Source organism: Brachyhypopomus gauderio, chromosome 21, assembly GCF_052324685.1.
Source record: "Brachyhypopomus gauderio isolate BG-103 chromosome 21, BGAUD_0.2, whole genome shotgun sequence".
Lineage (NCBI taxonomy): Eukaryota > Metazoa > Chordata > Actinopteri > Gymnotiformes > Hypopomidae > Brachyhypopomus > Brachyhypopomus gauderio.
Genome location: NC_135231.1, coordinates 6,275,677 through 6,294,252, shown reverse-complemented (window position 1 = coordinate 6,294,252; position 18,576 = coordinate 6,275,677). Strand labels below are relative to the sequence as shown.

The 18,576-nt window shown below is 47.8% G+C and overlaps 1 protein-coding gene across 1 annotated transcript in view; it reads left to right on the top strand.

Annotated features, from left to right (window-relative positions):
* The window catches only part of plekhg5b (pleckstrin homology domain containing, family G (with RhoGef domain) member 5b), a 43,126-nt gene that overhangs the window by 1,060 nt on the left and 23,490 nt on the right, over nt 1-18,576 (top strand). The window contains 1 exon segment of the mRNA XM_076984007.1: nt 4,233-4,309. Coding sequence (XP_076840122.1) covers nt 4,233-4,309 — 77 coding nt within the window.

The window sequence follows — 18,576 nt, the reverse complement described above, 5'->3', positions numbered from 1 at the left end:
AAAACTTTACACTGGATCATCATTTTATATGGCCAACTTAATGTTGCGTTTCATCATATTAAATACGACCTCATGCACACGGGAATGTAAAGTTTATTATCCTTTTTTAATTGTGTATGTTTTACCTTGTATACAATATATGTACAGACTTGTGTACAGTTAAGCACCTCTGATGTTCTTGTCTAACTGTTTTTGTGGCACATCAATACTGGCTTGATTTAACCTCCTTGTCAATAAACTCTAGCTTTTTAAACGCCAGCTAGTTCTCTCAGCCATTTGGGCCTGCACACTTCATATCAAAGTTTCAAAGAAAAAAACACTGGATTCATTTTTTTTTGTCTGCAACTTTTACTCGGCTAGACGCAGATAATCCACCCATCATATTTGTCGGTACAAAATTATCAGTTGAAAAAAATCCCCCATTTGTGGTCAGTGGATACTAGCTGTCTAGGTGTATACGGCCTCCAACGGCATCCGAAACGATCATCGATCGCGTTGTTGGTTTGACGGCGCGGAGAAACGGCACACGCTCTCCGCTGCCCCCTCCTGGCAACCCCACGCATTGCACGGTCGATGACGGGCACGCTCGGGGATCCAGCTCGTACCTTCGGGATGCTCGATCCGAGAAGGAACGCTGGCGTGGGAGCGGAGGAGCAGCGTCCCGTTCAGACTGTTGGAGAAGACCGAGCCGCCATTTTAAGAACGGCCCCACTCGGGCAGACGCTATCTCATGCTGTCAAGAGCGCACTTGAATTCCCAAGGACCCAAATAAGTGCCATTTTGTGCTAACTGAGCGTGCGCAGTCAGAAGCGGTAGAGGCGAAAGAGCTTTGCGATTGTTATCGTTATGCTGTCTTCCCGGCCCTGTCTAAGGTTTTTAATTTACTGTCCAGCCCCCCGGATATTTCCGGTAGCTTCCAGCCCTCCTGTAATGTGTGCTACACGCAACAAAATCTTTGCACATGTGCGTTTCTTTCTGGAGTTAATCCAATGGAAGCTCTACACTCATCAGGGTTCTCCTCAGGCCACTGAGATGTGTCTCACCAGTCACCCTAGCCTGGACGCGCTGCCTTTCTTCAGAGTTTTTCGACTGCCATAAGCACGTCGGCGTTCAGAGACGTTATGGCAGTTTGCCCACGTCTGCGGGTCGAGCCGACAGCGGCACGGCGGCTTTGCTCCAACCGAGCCACAACAGCACCAGCGGGAGAGGGGAGGTGTTCAGACGCCACACGCAGTGGCCGTGCCAGCCGGCGCTGAGGGGCCGAGAGGCCACGAGCAAGTTCTCATTCTTTTGCCTTTCTTTGCCTGTGGTGTTTCTGTACTTTCACATTTAGTGACCTTTGGCACCTCCTACCTATTCCTGAGCTTAATAGGCTTTTAAGGAGCAGGAGGCGTGGACACGGAGACCCTCGAGCAGCAGCGTGGCTTTGTCCCATGTGAAAATGATCACTTCCTGTTTCCTCGTTCTAGACGTCTGCATGTCTGCTTGCCAAGTCATAGAGCCCCCCCCCCCCGCCCCTTTTCCACGTTACTATTACCATTAATGGGGAAAATTAATGATTATATGGCATCTAGTTTCCTCTCTTTTCCTGCTTGGTAACTACCATGGAAATATTGCTAACGTAATCAGACCGTATTCATTTCTGACATGAAGGGAAGGGCCACTCCACAAAGCAATGCAGTGCTTACCATTCTGTTCTTTTGTCTTTTCTGTTGTTCTCTCACACACACACACACACACACACACGCAGCAGTGAGGGGAGTTCTGAAGAAAGCTCCGTGTTTCCTGACAGTCACCGGCCACTTGCCGTCTCACCTCCAGAACAGCATTTCTTAGCAAAGAGTCCTCAAAGAACTGCAGAAAATTCACATTTCGGCTCTGATCCGGCTGGGAGCACACCTGAAGTCAAGAATATGAAATACCTGGTGCAATGTTTTTGGGAAAGGCTGAAACTAGACAAGACACCTGCCAGTCCGTGTTTTTGCTCTAACCCGACCACGGAAAACACTGTTTCAGGCGATGACTTAGTAAGTACAGCGTCCAGTCAGCTGGTAATGGGCCAGCAGACATCCATGCAAGGTCGAGGAGTTATCATGCCATAAACCCAGCGCCATAAATGTAGATGTAGATAATGTCAGCAGGTAAAATGTGGGCCCCCTTCAGGAGTCCACACATTCTTGGGACAAAAACGGTCTCAAAGTCGGCCATAAACGCGTGCTTCACTTCCCTGTCCTCGCTTGAGGGTAGAGTCCTGGTGCGTCATGACTGCATACTCGCAAAAATGTCACGACTGTCTTAGCGCAGCTACAAAATTTTACACTAATAATGTATGTTGGCTTGTTTTCTACTATTCATCATGAATTGACTCTTTAATGCAGAGCACCATTCCTGGTCCTTCTCAGTAGGCGGTTTTCGGATGTTTGTGGAAATATTAGGGAAAATCGGTAACAATGATCACTCATCTTTTCAATCATTTTAATTGAATCTCGCGTTTCTTTATTGCAGTTCTGGTGTTTGGACCAGTGATTTGTAAGGCAGCCCTAGAATTTCACAGATGTAGCATGTGATCAGATTGGTTTTGATTTCTGATAAAAGTTCACAGTACTTCTAGCTTGGTGTGTATCATTGGCTATAGTGGAAAGAAATGACTGTTGCTGGACTGTTGGGGTAACAAGCACAGAGTTACCATCACCAGAAGCATTTTCTCTGTAATGAAAGATATCAGCAGGTGCTTTTCCCATGTAGTTCCTGGATCAGAGGTTGGAGCAATGAACCTTTTTTGTGAAATGTTTGTAAAATTTTTGGTTTTGGTAAAAATTGACAGCCTACTGACGTTTCCTTAACTCAGAGTTGCAAGGTTTGAAATTCCTTTTGTTCCATTCGCATGGGTGATGTTAGAACCTCTGTCTGCTCCAGCTAGCTCACCGGCGTCACGTGTGCGCCTCACGTGTGCGCCTCACGTGTGCGCCTCACGTGTGCGCCTCTGTGTGCTACCGGTATGGTCGTGTATGTGTTTGTTTTGGGCTTACCAAGCAATGCTGAGGTCAGAAATTCCTGTCTGACAGACAGCGAGAGGGAGGGAGAGAGGGATAGAGAGACAGGGATGGGAAGGAGAGAAAGAGAGCTAGAGCTGGAAGAGAGGTGTGGTGCCCAGAAATGGAAATCGCTGAGTCAGACTGCATTGCTCTTCACACATCGTCATTACCATCCACTGTCCCGTGTTGAAATTCCTGCTGATCTGTGAGCTCTCGTGCCCAGACTTGCTACTACAGATGAGTCTGTCCTGGTCCGCCACCTTCCCTTTTCCCACATTTAAAACTATCTGATTTTCATTCCCAGTTTGAAATGATGGAGCTGAATATGTGAGCCTGCACGTGCTGGAGTTCAGAGCAGGCTGTGTACAAACTCTTCACCCGTGGATCACCCCCTGTCCTGTGATTGGCCAGCCCAGCCAATTTCAGGCATTCGCAGGGAAAATTTTGCATTGGCAGAAACTACCCAGGAAAAGATTGGACCACATAGACCAACCCTGTGTGTTGCCAAACCACACTCCTTTAAGTTTAAAATTGAATAAAGTCACAGCTCAGAAAAAAGGCTCGCTGTTTTCCTCTTTTTTTAACCTTAATCCAAGAGTCGTTTAGCGTAATAGTTTGCAAAAGCCAAGTATTGTGAAGGCAGACTGCACAGACAAAACCTGGCATAGCAGCGTCTCTTAACTTAGCCCCGCACGCCAGATCATGTGACTCGTGTTTTTGACCCCACTGTGGTGAAAGTCTTTGTCCACATTGTTGCTTCCTTTTATGCTTCCTGTTTTTGTCTCAGCATCAGCCCACTTTAATCTTCCTCCGTCTCCCGGTCCGTCTCCCGGTCCGTCTCCCGGTCCGTCTCCCGGGCCGTCTCCCGGGCCGTCTCCCGGGCCGTCTCCCGGTCCGCCTCCCGGGCCGTCTCCCGGTCCGTCTCCCGGTCCACTTTCTCTTCCCTCTTTGGCCTTCAGCCTGGTCCTGATTCTACAGCCTGGTCCTGATTCCTGTCTCCTTTTAGACTACAGCGGCCGGTTTCATTTTGATCAGCTTATCACAAGGAGTAATCTCATCTTTGCTGGGGCCAGTCATTTCCCCGTGTTCATTATGTGTGTGTGTGTGTGTGTGTGTGTGTGTGTGTGTGTGTGTGTGTGTGTGTGTGTGTGTGTGTGTGTGCCGAAGCTTACACTAGCCCTTGATCTCCTGTTCCAGATGAGAAGCCCCCTCAGGATGGAGAGTGTGTGGCATGTCAGCATCCAAGCTGCCCAGAGTCCCGCCGGGCCTCTAAGGTAAGAGCAGTACACTTTATTCCAAGTTATGGCTGAGCAAAAGATGTCTCTCTCTCTCTCACACACACACACACACGCACACAGACAAAGCAAGTCTGTTTCTCTTGCTTTTTGTGTGTGTGGGTGTTTGGAGGATCTGTTTTATGGCCTTTTCAGAGCTCTGGTGTGCAAAGTGGGTTCCTCAGAGTGTGTGGAGTCACTGTGAGACTCTCCTTCGTCAGGGAGTGTGTGGGGTCACCGTGAGAGACTCTCCTTCGTCAGGGAGTGTGTGGGGTCACCGTGAGAGACTCTCCTTCGTCAGGGAGTGTGTGGAGTCACTGTGAGACTCTCCTTCGTCAGGGAGTGTGTGGGGTCACCGTGAGACTTGCCCAAAGAGTATAGAGGTGGAGTAGCAAGCGAGTAGCCCACCTCAACCTCTACACCATCCGGCCCCACCAACCCTGCACACACTGGATTGGCTGCTCCATAATAAGACTCACCTTTCTGTCTCTGTCTTTCTCACCCCCCCCCCCCCCCCCCCCCATCTAAATTCCTGTCAGGAGCGCTGAAGCAGAGATCATTATGGTCTTTGGAGAGACATAATCTGTCTGTCTGCTGCTCTTCTGAGTGACTGCTGAAGTAGACACCTCTAGGTTTCACCCATCTGCACATAATGAGTGTTGGAGGATAGCCACTCCCTGTTTGGCCAGCAGTGGTTCATGTACTGCTACAGGCTAAACGTGGCTGTTTACTGTGGGAGAGGAGAGACCCTGGCCATGCAGCCCTTACCTGTGTCGGGGATCTCATCCACATGCTCTTGGAAAATAAAGCCTTCATTTCCAGAACGTTCCAAACTCTCGCATTCTCTTTTAAGCGACGGGGGAGGGGCTGTGTGGTCGTTTCAGGGAAAACACACCAACACTTTCAGTTTGTACTGCTGGTCAGCCCTTGTTTAGAACTTTGTGTTTACGTGAAGCCTCAGTAAAGTTCCTGTAACGTGTGAGGTGTTGTGGGCTGCTGTGTGTCTGCGGTGTGGCCGTGGAAGTGAAGGCTCCGGGGTTTGGGAAGATATCTTCACTGTGGTTCTGTAACACGGCAGTTTAGAGGAACTCTGTCTTCAGAGGAACTCTGTCTTTGCATTTCCATAGTGAGACCCTAGAGACTCGGGGAGTGAGATCCTAGCAACTCTGGGGCTGTGAGATGTAAGATCCTCAAGACTCTATAAGAACGGGGGCTGGCGAGATCCTGGAGAGACTGAAACGCCACGAGAAGAGATTTCCTCGAGGCTTGTGGGAGTGAGATGGAGGAGAGAAGGAGCAGCCCTGCAGATGTTTCCGTCTTAGGGGTCATCCGCTCTTCCTCTGGGGCCTAACAGGCAGTGTTGGGTTTCAGTGTGAATGCAAGCTGGTAAATAAATGCACGCAATTTAAAAGCAGTTCATGCCATGTCATGATTTGGTACTTTTGTCTACGATGTGCTTTTTGGCTCTGCTGTAACAAAATGTGGCCACCAGGGGGAAACAGAGATGCAAGTTCATGGGTGCATTGTTGCCTATGTGTGCTAGCAGTTGGTTCATCTGCCTGGAAGCTATACATGTTCTAGAGCTGTGTAAAGAGATAGCTCTGTTTTAAATGGCAGTTTCTTTGCTAAACACGATCCTAAACTAATAATTAATAACTTAAAATAACGTTTAATAACTTGTGGTGGTTCTTGTTTCGTTCGTGGACCCACCCACATGATTTCAATCCACCGACGATCTGTTTGTGCATCTCACGGGTTTTACACGTCAGCAGCTCTTTCTTTCAACCCCCAAACTGGTGCAGATGAGGGTGCATTTAAATCTAAGTTGACACACTGCTGACTAGACAGGGTTGAGACAGCCAGCTTGTCTGAGAGCTGTTGTGAAAGTGTTCTCTTGAGCAGCGCATGTTTTTCCGACGTCTTTTCATTTGTGTTTGGGGTTTTTTTTTACATTTTCACTTCTTCTTTGCTCCTGTTCTTGGTGGTGGTGTAGCTGGTAAATGCAGCGTATGGTGGATGTGGCTGGTAGAATCACAGCAGGAGCCCGGTACAGGCCCACTGGGGCAGGTCTGGGCACGCTCACGGGGGCGGAGCCTGCCATCGCCGTTCCACCCTGCAGCAGGACCAGACAGCACAGGAGGGTGGGGCTTGCTATGGCAACCTGCCCTGCCCAACACAAACTGTAGTACTGCAAGTACACGGAAAGTGTGTGTGTGTGTGTGTGTGTGTGTGAGAGAGACAGACTTCCTCACAATAATTCACTGGGAATCATAGTGTGTTCAGTGTGCAGTGTGTGTTAAAGAGTAGACTTTGTTGGGTTAGTGAGGGGCCGTAAAGAGTAGTCTTGTGTTGGGTTAGTGAGGGACCGTAAAGAGTAGACTTGTGTTGGGTTAGTGAGGGACCGTAAAGAGTAGTCTTGTGTTGGGTTAGTGAGGGACCGTAAAGAGTAGTCTTGTGTTGGGATAGTGAGGGACCGTAAAGAGTAGACTTGTGTTGGGTTAGTGAGGGACCGTAAAGAGTAGTCTTGTGTTGGGTTAGTGAGGGGCCGTAAAGAGTAGTCTTGTGTTGGGTTAGTGAGGGACCGTAAAGAGTAGTCTTGTGTTGGGTTAGTGAGGGACCGTAAAGAGTTGTCTTGTGTTGGGTTAGTGAGGGACCGTAAAGAGTAGTCTTGTGTTGGGTTAGTGAGGGACCGTAAAGAGTAGTCTTGTGTTGGGTTAGTGAGGGACCGTAAAGAGTAGTCTTGTGTTGGGTTAGTGAGGGGCCGTAAAGAGTAGTCTTGTGTTGGGTTAGTGAGGGGCCGTAAAGAGTAGTCTTGTGTTGGGTTAGTGAGGGACCGTAAAGAGTAGTCTTGTGTTGGGTTAGTGAGGGGCCGTAAAGAGTAGTCTTGTGTTGGGTTAGTGAGGGACCGTAAAGAGTAGACTTGTGTTGGGTTAGTAAGGGACCGTAAAGAGTAGACTTGTGTTGGGTTAGTGAGGGACCGTAAAGAGTAGTCTTGTGTTGGGTTAGTGAGGGACCGTAAAGAGTAGTCTTGTGTTGGGATAGTGAGGGACCGTAAAGAGTAGACTTGTGTTGGGTTAGTGAGGGACCGTAAAGAGTAGTCTTGTGTTGGGTTAGTGAGGGGCCGTAAAGAGTAGTCTTGTGTTGGGTTAGTGAGGGACCGTAAAGAGTAGTCTTGTGTTGGGTTAGTGAGGGACCGTAAAGAGTTGTCTTGTGTTGGGTTAGTGAGGGACCGTAAAGAGTAGTCTTGTGTTGGGTTAGTGAGGGACCGTAAAGAGTAGTCTTGTGTTGGGTTAGTGAGGGGCCGTAAAGAGTAGTCTTGTGTTGGGTTAGTGAGGGGCCGTAAAGAGTAGTCTTGTGTTGGGTTAGTGAGGGGCCGTAAAGAGTAGTCTTGTGTTGGGTTAGTGAGGGACCGTAAAGAGTAGTCTTGTGTTGGGTTAGTGAGGGGCCGTAAAGAGTAGACTTGTGTTGGGTTAGTGAGGGGCCGTAAAGAGTAGTCTTGTGTTGGGTTAGTGAGGGGCCGTAAAGAGTAGACTTGTGTTGGGTTAGTGAGGGGCCGTAAAGAGTAGTCTTGTGTTGGGTTAGTGAAGGTTCTGACCCCTCTGAGGTCCCATTATGCAGGTTCCTGCCTCCGCAGTGCTAGTGTGGGTGTTTGACTGTCTGCCAAAAGCCCACGTGCATTCCATGGAAGTGGGAAGAGATAAAGCCCTCTGGCGTATCCCTACACGCCTCAGACCACCTTGAGCTCCTCGTCTCCACCTGAGCGCAGCTCTGCTGGAGTCTTCTGACCTTGTTCCTGTAGCTGACAGCTGACAGCGGCACTGTATCACAGTAAGAGAGCACTGTAGCTACTGTCTAAACTGAGTGGGCACATGGCAGGTAATGATACTCAGAGGACCCACTGGTCAGAGCTAGAGGAGTGGATGAGGAAGATGAGGAAGGCACCACATTCAGTTCTAGCCACGTTTCCGCTGCTGGGGGAGAGAGAGCTGTGATTTGGCTGGATTAATGGAGGCTGGAGGAATGCTGGGCCATCAGTCCCCATGCTGGGCCATCATGCTGGCCGTAATGAGACGCGTGTTTGGCGTCTTCAGCGCTGGGGGTGTGCAGCTGAAATCAGTAGCTGCCATGACCTCTTGGCTAATTCTAATGAAATTACATTTTTCTGTGGTGAAGTAGTTGAAAGGATGGGTGAATTTTGATGTTTTGACAAAATTAACACACACACATACAACACATGAATCATTGTCAAATTATAAGCATTTGACTTTTGGCATTTGACAACTGGATTACAAACTAGGAAATTTGAGGGGTGGTATGGACATGAATATAAGATGTACTCTAGGGTTTTTCCTCACACGCTATCATCTCTTAATTACACTACCATTTTAGGATTACACAGTGTCCCTAGAGGAGTTGTTTGATAACCTGTTATGGCTTCCCTCTGTGTGTGTGCGTGCCTGTGTGTGCACTAGCCTTGTTGCGTCTGCTATCACCTCATCACACTTTCTTAGTTTTGTATCTAATCAGGAAACTATTTTAAGGAGGGCAGATGGTTCTCACTGATGACACAGAGGCACTTGCAGCCGTGTGTCTGCTTAACCCAGGAAGAGTGTGCTTGACCCGCTCTGGGAATAGCCCACAACAGCACACTTCAGGTTGCTTTGTGTCCAGAACATTCAGAACGTGCTTTTCAGCTTGAATCCTCCAAAATGTTGGACTCCTTCGTGAAACCGACTTGTGCTTAATCAGTTTAATTGCCCGTGCGCGTGTGTGACGCTGCCCTGGTGTTAAAGTATCGGTGCTTCGGTGCTCAGCCCTGCTGCGTGTGTGAAGGTCATGCACCTCCACACGACAGGAAGTCCTTCCAGCATCTTGAGTGGTATTTAGTTATAGCAAGGAAATGTTAAGTGTAGAATGCAAAGATGATGAATGTGTGAGAGTCAAGAGAGGTGCTGTCCCAGCAGAGAGCTACAGTGCACGTCCATAGCAGCTTGCACAGGTACTGCCCACCTGTACCGTTGAGCATGCTTGTACACACACAGTCAAAGTCAAATTTATTTATATAGCGCTTTTTACAACACATGTTGTCACAAAGCAGCTTTACAAGCACGTGGGTCCAGATCCCTAATGAGCAAGACAGGGGTGACAGTGGCAAGGAAAAACTCCCTACAGTGTTTAAGAAGAAACCTTGGGAGGACCAAGACTCAAAAGGGAACCCATCCTCCATTAGACGGCCCAGCTAAAGTATAATCTTTTAGGTCTCTTCTTGTACTTTAACCCAAGTCTAGAAGTATAAGTCATAGTATTTCCACTTGAGTTTTCCACCCAGAACCACAGGTCAGTGACCAAAGGGCATGAGTATCAACTGAGAGAAGTCTTTATATTCCAAGTTTGTATTTGTTCCTGGATATGATCTGTTGGGCTATGTTTTCAAGCAGAAATGATTATCCTACATTCTCAAAACCAGTGATTTCAGTGTAACGTGACTATCAACGTTACATCAATGGATTTAAGGTTTAAAAAAAGATTTTTGTTTTTTCACTTTCCAGTGAAACTTGCTGAAATTCCAGGAAGCCTCTTCCTGTTCCAATGTTCATGCCATCCGTGGAACTCAAATGGCGACAAGGAGTGTGTGGAGATTGGTTTCTGAGGGGAATTCCCGACTGTTCCAGAGAGGACGGAGACGGGTCCTTATCCACATTACAGTTAGAATCAACACCTGCGCACCAGGAAGCAGACGTGTACGTACATGACTTCTGAGTGGGAGGACAGATTGCTAGTGCTATTGACTCGGCTGCACGCGTTTCCACAGAGTTGAACACGTTATTTGCTATATTGCTGGCAGTGCAAACTGAAGTCCCAGGAAGGAATTAAATGTTTTTAAACTTTCTATTTTGATAAACAGTTACAGTGCAAAGTGGAATTTCTGGTATATTTGGTTGCTTGTGATTCAATCAATCATCAGTTATTTATATAGCGCCTTACACAACCTGAGTTGACCAAAGCGCTGTACACCATAGAAATCAACCAAGAGGAACAGGCGTCTCGCTGTGATGGAGGACGGGCTCTTTGCAGGATGCCACATGCTTTGTTTTGGCTTCATTGGCAGTCACGTGTTGGACGTGAGAGTTTTGACCCTCTCGTAGATTCAACCAAGACATGTATACTTACAATTATTACACACATTTTCTTTGCTTGAAAAAATACCTCATGTGGGGCACAGGTAGGTGTCTAGGGCACAGGTAGGTGTCTAGGGCACAGGTAAGGGTCTAGGGCACAGGTAAGGGTCTAGGGCACAGGTAGGGGTCTAGGGCACAGGTAGGGGTCTAGGTCACAGGTAAGGGTCTGAGGCACAGGTAAGGGTCTAGGGCACAGGTAGGGGTCTAGGGCACAGGTAGGGGTCTAGGGCACAGGTAAGGGTCTGGGGCACAGGTAGGGGTCTAGGGCACAGGTAGGGGTCTGGGGCACAGGTAAGGGTCTGGGGCACAGGTAAGGGTCTGGGGCACAGGTAAGGGTCTGGGGCACAGGTAGGGGTCTAGGGCACAGGTAAGGGTCTGGGGCACAGGTAGGGGTCTGGGGCACTTTCCTCCTTCAGTTGCAACCTTCAGGGTCTGCAGGATTGTGGTCCTTCTCCTCGTTCTCCAGATCCAACTCTACGTCTGGCAGGACCCTCTTGTAGAAACTCCTTAATCCCGTATCTGTTCCCATTATTCCCTGTAATGTTCACCCTTGAGCCCAAACCTCTTGGCTAAGTGTTGGGCCCCTGGCTGATGTGTTATATGTAGGCCTGTTTGATGTAAGACAGTAGGGCTCCCTGGTCCCCCATTCACCAGATTATGCTCCAAATGTTTCCTATTTATTTAGGAAGTAAACAGAAAGATGGAAGAAGATGAATGATATTCTGGACCATACTTCAGTAGTTCGGGTGTCCAGGATCAGTTTTTGCTTTTAATACCCCAGTAGATTCATTGATATGGACATGGGGCAGCTGGTCCAGTGTGGCTCGTTGTTGATGCTAATAAATACTTCAGCGGTAAAGGCTGTCGAGGAGTTTCTTGGCCTGTGTTTGGAAGCCGGCCATCTTTCCGAGTTTGTTCCCAGCGAACACTTTACGTGATGGATCCAGTATAACAGGGTCTTCAAGAACATCTCAGCCAAGCTGCGCGTTTCGCGATAAACACGTGTAGTCATTCAGAGTTGCGATCAGCACAACCAATGGTAGTGTTCTCTCATTACTGTCTGCTTAAATTATCATTACTTAATGGCCCAGTCCAGAGCCATCGTCTAAGACAGGACGGCTTTTATTAAACTCATTATCAACCTCTGTTTCAAATATGCGACCAGACAAATGATCTCGCATGGGTTTCCATGATTTGGTCGTGTTTTCTGATCTTTAATGATGTTGGACGGTGCAGACGGGAGTTGAGGACACCTGAGCTCCAGTCAGCACTGTCCAACATCATTAAAGATCTGACTTCCCTCCTGAGAGGACCGTTCATTAGCAGTCACGAGTTGGATGTCAAGAGTTTTGACCCTCTCGTAGGTGCGCTATCCTGCGATAGGTTTGGAGATGGACGCGGTTTGAGCCTCCTGGCACCGGTGAGGAACCAAAACGATGCCAGGTGATTTTGTTTCTCTGCTTTATCATGTAGATAAAGACTTTAAAACGTGGTTTTTTCTTGTTTACCTGCTTGCACTAGATCCTCCCGAGTCTCTTCTCCATCTCACCCTCTTCCTTTAGGTGAGCGTTCGCCTCTCGTCACTCGTGCTTGGCATAAACTTTCATACAAACCCACGTGATTCTTTGATTTGAAGACCACAGTGAACAAGGAAATACAGTTCTGAAGTATTAAATCGAGCGAGAACGAGTATGTTATTAACTCTTGCTCGTGCATGACCGGTAACGCAGGGGGTGTGTCCGTGTGTGTGTGTGTGTGTGTGTGTGTGTGTGTGTGTCCTGGTGTGTGTGACAGTTTTCTCTCTCCCCTGCTCCTGCTTTAGCCTCGCCCCTCACCAGTGAGATAAGTCTCATATCTGCACGCAGACATCAGATCAGCTACATAATGCTCTTTCACTTCACATGCACACCAGACTAGCAAGCAAAGGCAGTGGATGCGCACGGGTGTAAGAGACTGCACATAGACTGCACATAGACTGCACGTAGACTGCACATAGACTGCACGTAGACTGCACGTAGACTGCACGTAGACTGCACGTAGACTGCACATATGCATATGTATAACCTGACGTGCCATCCTCCGAGCTCGGGTGGAGTGCGCACACACCTCTTTGTCTGTCTGCCACAGGTGAGGAGCCGGGAAGGTACAGTGAGCCACAGCAGACCGCTGGGTCTCTGACTCTCTCTCTCTCTCTCTCTCTCTCTCTCTCTCTCTCTCTCTCTCACTCACTCACTGACTCTCACTGTCTCTCTCTCTCTCTCTCCCTCTCTTCTTGTCTCTTTCTCTCACTCTCTCTTCCTGTCTCTTTCTCTCTCTCTTTCTCTCACTGTCTCTCTCTCTCTCCCTCTCTTCCTGTCCCCCTCTCTGTCTCCCCCTCTCTCCCTCTCACTCTGCCCCCTCTCTCCCTCTCTCCCTTCTCTCTTTCTTTTGTTGTGTATAAAATGTTTACTCTTCTGAGGGGAAAGTGTGTTTGCTGGTTAGCATGTGAAGTTATAATGTACGCCGATGTTGCTGTAGGTGGGTGTGTGAAGGGGGGCGGGGGGGCGTGTGTGTGTGTGTTTGAGAATAATTACAGCATCTATTACATGGAGTCTACTGACGCTCTTGGCAAATTTCTGGGGAATAGTGTGAATGATGATGTGCAAGTGGTGCAGTTTGAACATGTTGAGCTGAAAAGTGCAAACCAGCAGGTCTGGACTAGAAATGGCTGGAACAGACAGATCAGACTCTCTCTCTCTCTTTCTTTCCCTTTCCCTTTCCCTTTCTTAATCCCTCATTAGAAAAATGAAGGCTTCCTCTCTCACTTTTCTCATTTTTCTAAATGTGAACTACCACATGACTGTAATGAGTTTTGGGCCGACAGCGCTGAGCTGTCTGGCCGGTCGGACTTTCTCAGGGCTGTTTTTCTGTTTTTCTCTTGCGTTAGTAAACTTCACATCTGCTTTTTATACTATCCAAGGTCCTCCGCGCCCGTTAATATACTCCCCCCCACACACACATTTCTCTGTTTCCAAAAAAAAGGAAAAAATGACCTTCAGTTCCAGTGACCAGTCTTTCTTTTTCTTTCTTTCTGGCTTTCTTTCTTTCTCTCCATTTTTGCTTCCTTATTTTTTTTCTCTCTCACTCTCACCTTTTCTCACACTCCCACACTCTCTCTCCTTTCTCTGCTTTTTTTCTTGTCCCTCCCTCTCTCTCTCCCTCCCTCTCTTTCCTTCCCTCCATCTCCCCCCCCCCGTCACTGACTCTATCCCTCCCCTCGAGTCATGGTTGGCGCTGTTGCGTCACAGCGGGCGGTAGGGCAGACCCGTCCAGCTCTGCTCTCTGTGCCACTGCCGTAGCGCTGATACAGGGAGAGTGAGCAGCTGCTGGTGAGTGTGTTGGCTCTGATCACAAGAAACTCCTTAATCTTAATGACTCTGTCTGTTCCTCCATACAGCTCAGCGTTCAGCTGCTTCTCTGGGGGACTGGGATTGTGTAACAGGGGCTCTGATTTGCTTCCAAGTGGATGAGGGTTGGTGTTCAGTGTCTTACTTTGAAGATGGTCTTTACTGGTTTAACTGTCAGTGACATGGTGATCACAGATTGCCACTGGGAAAAGAAGTAATTGTAAGACACGTTTATAATTGTACCACTCGTTTTGATCTTTACTGGCATACATCTATTGTACATCTATAAAAAATATTTTACATCTATAAAATCCATCTGTTGTGCATCTATAAAAGCACTTTCAAAAATGTTTGAATGTGATTTAAAAAGCAAAATAAAACTTGAACAGCTTTGTTCAGGCCTCTCTAAAACTTCATCGCTGGAGTGTGTTTGTGTGTATCCGTAACACCTGAGACGTGACGGGCCGGTTGAGGTGGGTGTGTATGCACATCTTTGGCTTTCCGGAGAAGTGCTGGGACTGCAAGTTTCAACACACACCGGCGGAACGTCCCAGAAGCCCAATACGCCACGCTCATGCGCCATGTCAAGGTGACGTGGGCCTGCCCAGATGCTCTCACTGTAAAACGTGCTCCTCTAGCTCTTCGGATGAGGCATGTCGGAGCCAATAGAGGCTTAGGGATTGATTGATTGATTGATTGATTGATTGATTGATTGATTTAGCTAAAAACAAAAAGTCCTTGGTTTGTGCTGTCTGAAGCTGTACAGTATGAACATTACCTATATTGTGTGATTTGATGTACTCCATGTGTTTTCATCACTATCTACACATGGTATGAAAAGGCAGTATTAAAGTTCAGTACTAAGGTGAACCTTGATTGGCTGTGTAGATGTGTGGGAAATTAGATATGAAAAATCTAAGAAATTTTAATAAACAAAATAAAATTTTCTGTGGCCTAGACAGAAATAAACCGGGCCTAACTAAACCATCTAACGCAGAGATGAGCTTGCGTAAGATTCTGTTTATTTCAATTTCGGATAGATATGTAGCGTGCTCTTACCTTATTTCAAAGGAGTTTCATTTATATGTGAGTCAAGCTATACTGTCAAACTAACTCCGAGTCCTTGGTTGAGCTGGCTGGAGTGTGTAAGTCTGGAAAACCCGCCAGCTGCTCCTGAGATGTGTCACCAGCTCCAGCACGCGGCCACAACACCGCCCCTCCTCCTTTTGTGTTTCTGGGCTAGACGGTTCTCAAGAACGAGTGGAAATTGACGACAGAGCTTTTGTCATGACTGGGAATTGCGTTCTCTCTCTCCCTCACAGTTCAGTTCGCTACGACCTCTCCAGGTGGAGTCTTGTTAACACTGCCAGCGCAAACCATGTGATTTAACGTCAGGGGAGCACAAGTCACCCTCTGTCAGCCCTGTGAGGTTCATTATAGTCTACTTAGAATTTCATGACCGCTTTAATGTGTTGTCAGAAGTAATGGTGGGGTTAGATTTGGCATACAGATCTTGAGTAGCTGAATTCTCTGGCTATTTTAGATTGAATGACAACAACATCCTGAACACAGCTGGACATTATTCTGGAAGTAAAACAACTCCATGTTTTTGCTCAGACTTCCTGGATTTTTAATTCGTGCAAGCCAACGGGTAAAACTAATTGGTGGAACTGATGCAGTGCAGGAAGCTTGAGCAAAATCCTGGTATGGACTTCTACTCTCCGAACCTGGGATTGTCCTCCTCTGCTCCTGAGGCACTTGGGATTGCCTTCCCAGCATGCTCCTCCCTTAGATTTTGTACGTTACCTAGATACCTTCAATTAGGTGAACAGGGCGGACAGAGGCGAACAGTGACTGATCCTCTGAATGGTCTCCTACAGGTTTGTGTTGTCCTCTGCCCGATGTGGCTTCTAGAGGCAAAGGACCAAAGACATTTTAGTCTGTGCAGGCCTTAAATGAGCAATGTCATTAACACCTTCAGAACTTTTATGCTTCCAACCGTAAATTTCAATAGCACGAGTGCGTAAGGCTCATTCCAGTGTTTTTAGGCCATGCTAATAAGAGTCAAAACAAGCACACTGTGGCGAGCCAACAAATGTAAAGCAGTGGCGTAAGAAACGGGTTTTATGGGCCAGACGCGAGTCTGCTCACTCAAACCCTCCACCACACTGACATCCAGCTCATGCACATGAAAGTAAATTGGACCCTTCTTGGGTTTCTTTGAAGTTGTGGCCATTGCAGTTCATTTTGTGAGTGGGATTAAAGATCTGTGAGCAAGCGCACGCTAAACATTGAATCTCTCGTGATAGGTGACCTTTCGAGATGTCTGAAGTTAAATCACTCGCTAACAGCCGATGTTCTCAGTTTACTGAGAAATGATCCGACAAGTTCCCTACGTACGAACAGGAGTGTATTGGTTGGTGTGCTTGAGTTTGGGTCTGCGCACTTTCTCTGAGCTTTTCTCAGAGAATGTCCAGGAAGTGTCTGTGTCCAGGAAGTGTCTGTGTCCAGGAAGTGTCTGTGTCCAGGAAGTGTCTGTGTCCAGGAAGTGTCGGTGTCCAGGAAGTGTCACTACATTCGCCTGCTGTGCCGTGACTGATTGACTGGCCTCGCCCATGTCATCCGTGACTGAGTATGCATGGACATTTATTTACGTGAATGCAGGCTATGCTCATCTTTGGTTCGAAGGCAAGAAATGAATCAGATTTTGAGTGAGTGCTCACTGGAGCTCATAGGTCTGTGTGTATGTTTTGCTCTGTATCTGTGCTGGAGGGTATGGGCGTGTTGTGTTTGGGAGAGAGAGTAGAATGACTATGTCGCTTTTGTTAGACGCTGCAGTCATGATGGTTGACGTGTGATTCAGTGAATCATGCATGGCCATTCACTAATTAATATTTCTCCTCCCTCTTTCTCCCTCCCTCCCTCTCTCTCTCTCTCCCTCTCACTCACTAACACCCTCCCACAACACTCACACATGCTCTCAGACTCATTTTGAAGTCGGACTATTAGCTGAAGTCTCTGTTGTGGATTTTTAAAGGCTTTTAAATCGCTGGTTGACTCACAGAAAATGTTCTGTCTATATAAAGCTTTGGAATAAAAGAAAATAAGAGAAAATGGGGTAAGAACAAGCCAGCTCTCTTTGTGGTTGTTGGGGGAGGAGGTTCCACTTGTTGGGTTACAGGACTGGTTTTAGTTTTTAACTGTTTTGTTGTTGTTGTTGGCTAGTTTGTCTTTCGTTTGTTGTTTTGACTGTTTTGTTTTGGTCTTCTTATCCTCTAGTGCTCAATTCCACCAAAAGTGGTTAGTGGATTGACACTCGGACCCTCTCTCAGTCTCTTCTTCACTTCTCCTCTTGTTCACACATGTAATACGTCACACTGGGAGAGGGGAGAGCAAAAGTGTGTGAGGTGTGTGTGGATGAGCTCAGCGGACACCCCCTGGGAGTGTCGTGACAAGCCAGTAGGCTCCTTGTCCACATCACCTCAGATGACCCCAGGCAGCTCTCCGCACGCTAGTCCTACACAGCCGCCTTCATATTTGGCAGTTTGTCCTGATGAACAACAAGTAGAAGGGCGACTCTCGCCTCTCCGAGAGTCTCTCGGCTTTGGGTCTGGCGTCCTGAGAGTCAGGAGTAGTGGCTTCAGGTGGAGCTCCTTCAGGTGGAGCTCCTTCAGGTGGAGCTCCTTCAGGGAACTTGCCCAGTACAAGTTGCTGCATGTTTCCTTCTGTATTATGCACTCGAATCCAGTAGATGTTCAACTACGACCTCTTCCACTTAAAGTGGTCCTTATCCCACTGCTGGTCAGTCTCGGCGCCACGTGGGCCTGTAGGCCGAGGGTCTCTGAGCTGCTGGGGTTCTCTGATCCGCTTAGCTTCTGGCTCTGGGGGTGGACGTCCCTGGCACGCCTGCATCACCACACTGCTGGTTGGGCTTCACTTTTCTTCAGGTGCATGAAAGGTCGTTAGTGTGTGTGGCGGAGGAGAGTAAGACCACAAGCGTGCTCCACCCAGTTTGATGGACGTCAGGTGTGCAACGTGGGTCTCCTCCTGAGAGAGCCCGTGCGCACCCATCTTGCCCGACTTGACTGACCAAACATCATAGGTGTGTGTGTGTGTGTGTGTGTGTGTGTGTGTGTGTTAGTTAGCAAGTGCCGTGTAGCTCTGGACAACCTTACTCCATGTGGAAGCCCTACTAAGATCAATGTGTATGTACAGCTGTTGGTGTCTTGTCTCATTCAACGTGACGTGTGCGTGCAAAGACGCACACACGCGGAAATCATCGCACACACGAGGACATCATCGCACACACACGAGGACATCATCGCACACACACGAGGACATCATCGCACACACACGAGGACATCATCGCACACACACGAGGACATCATCGCACACAGAAACATCATCACACACACACACACACACACACACACACAGACATCGCCCCCACCGACTCCTGCTGCCCAGTGAGTCAGTAGCACAGAGTAAACCTTTAGTTTCTGGAGCCTCTTCTCTACCTTCACTTCTCTCTTCATTTCTCTTCACTTGTCTCACTTCTATTCACTTGACTCACTTCTCTTCATTTCTCTTCACTTGTCTCACTTCTATTCACTTGACTCACTTCTCTTCATTTCTCTTCACTTGTCTCACTTCTATTCACTTGTCTCACTTCTCTTCATTTCTCTTCACTTGTCTCACTTCT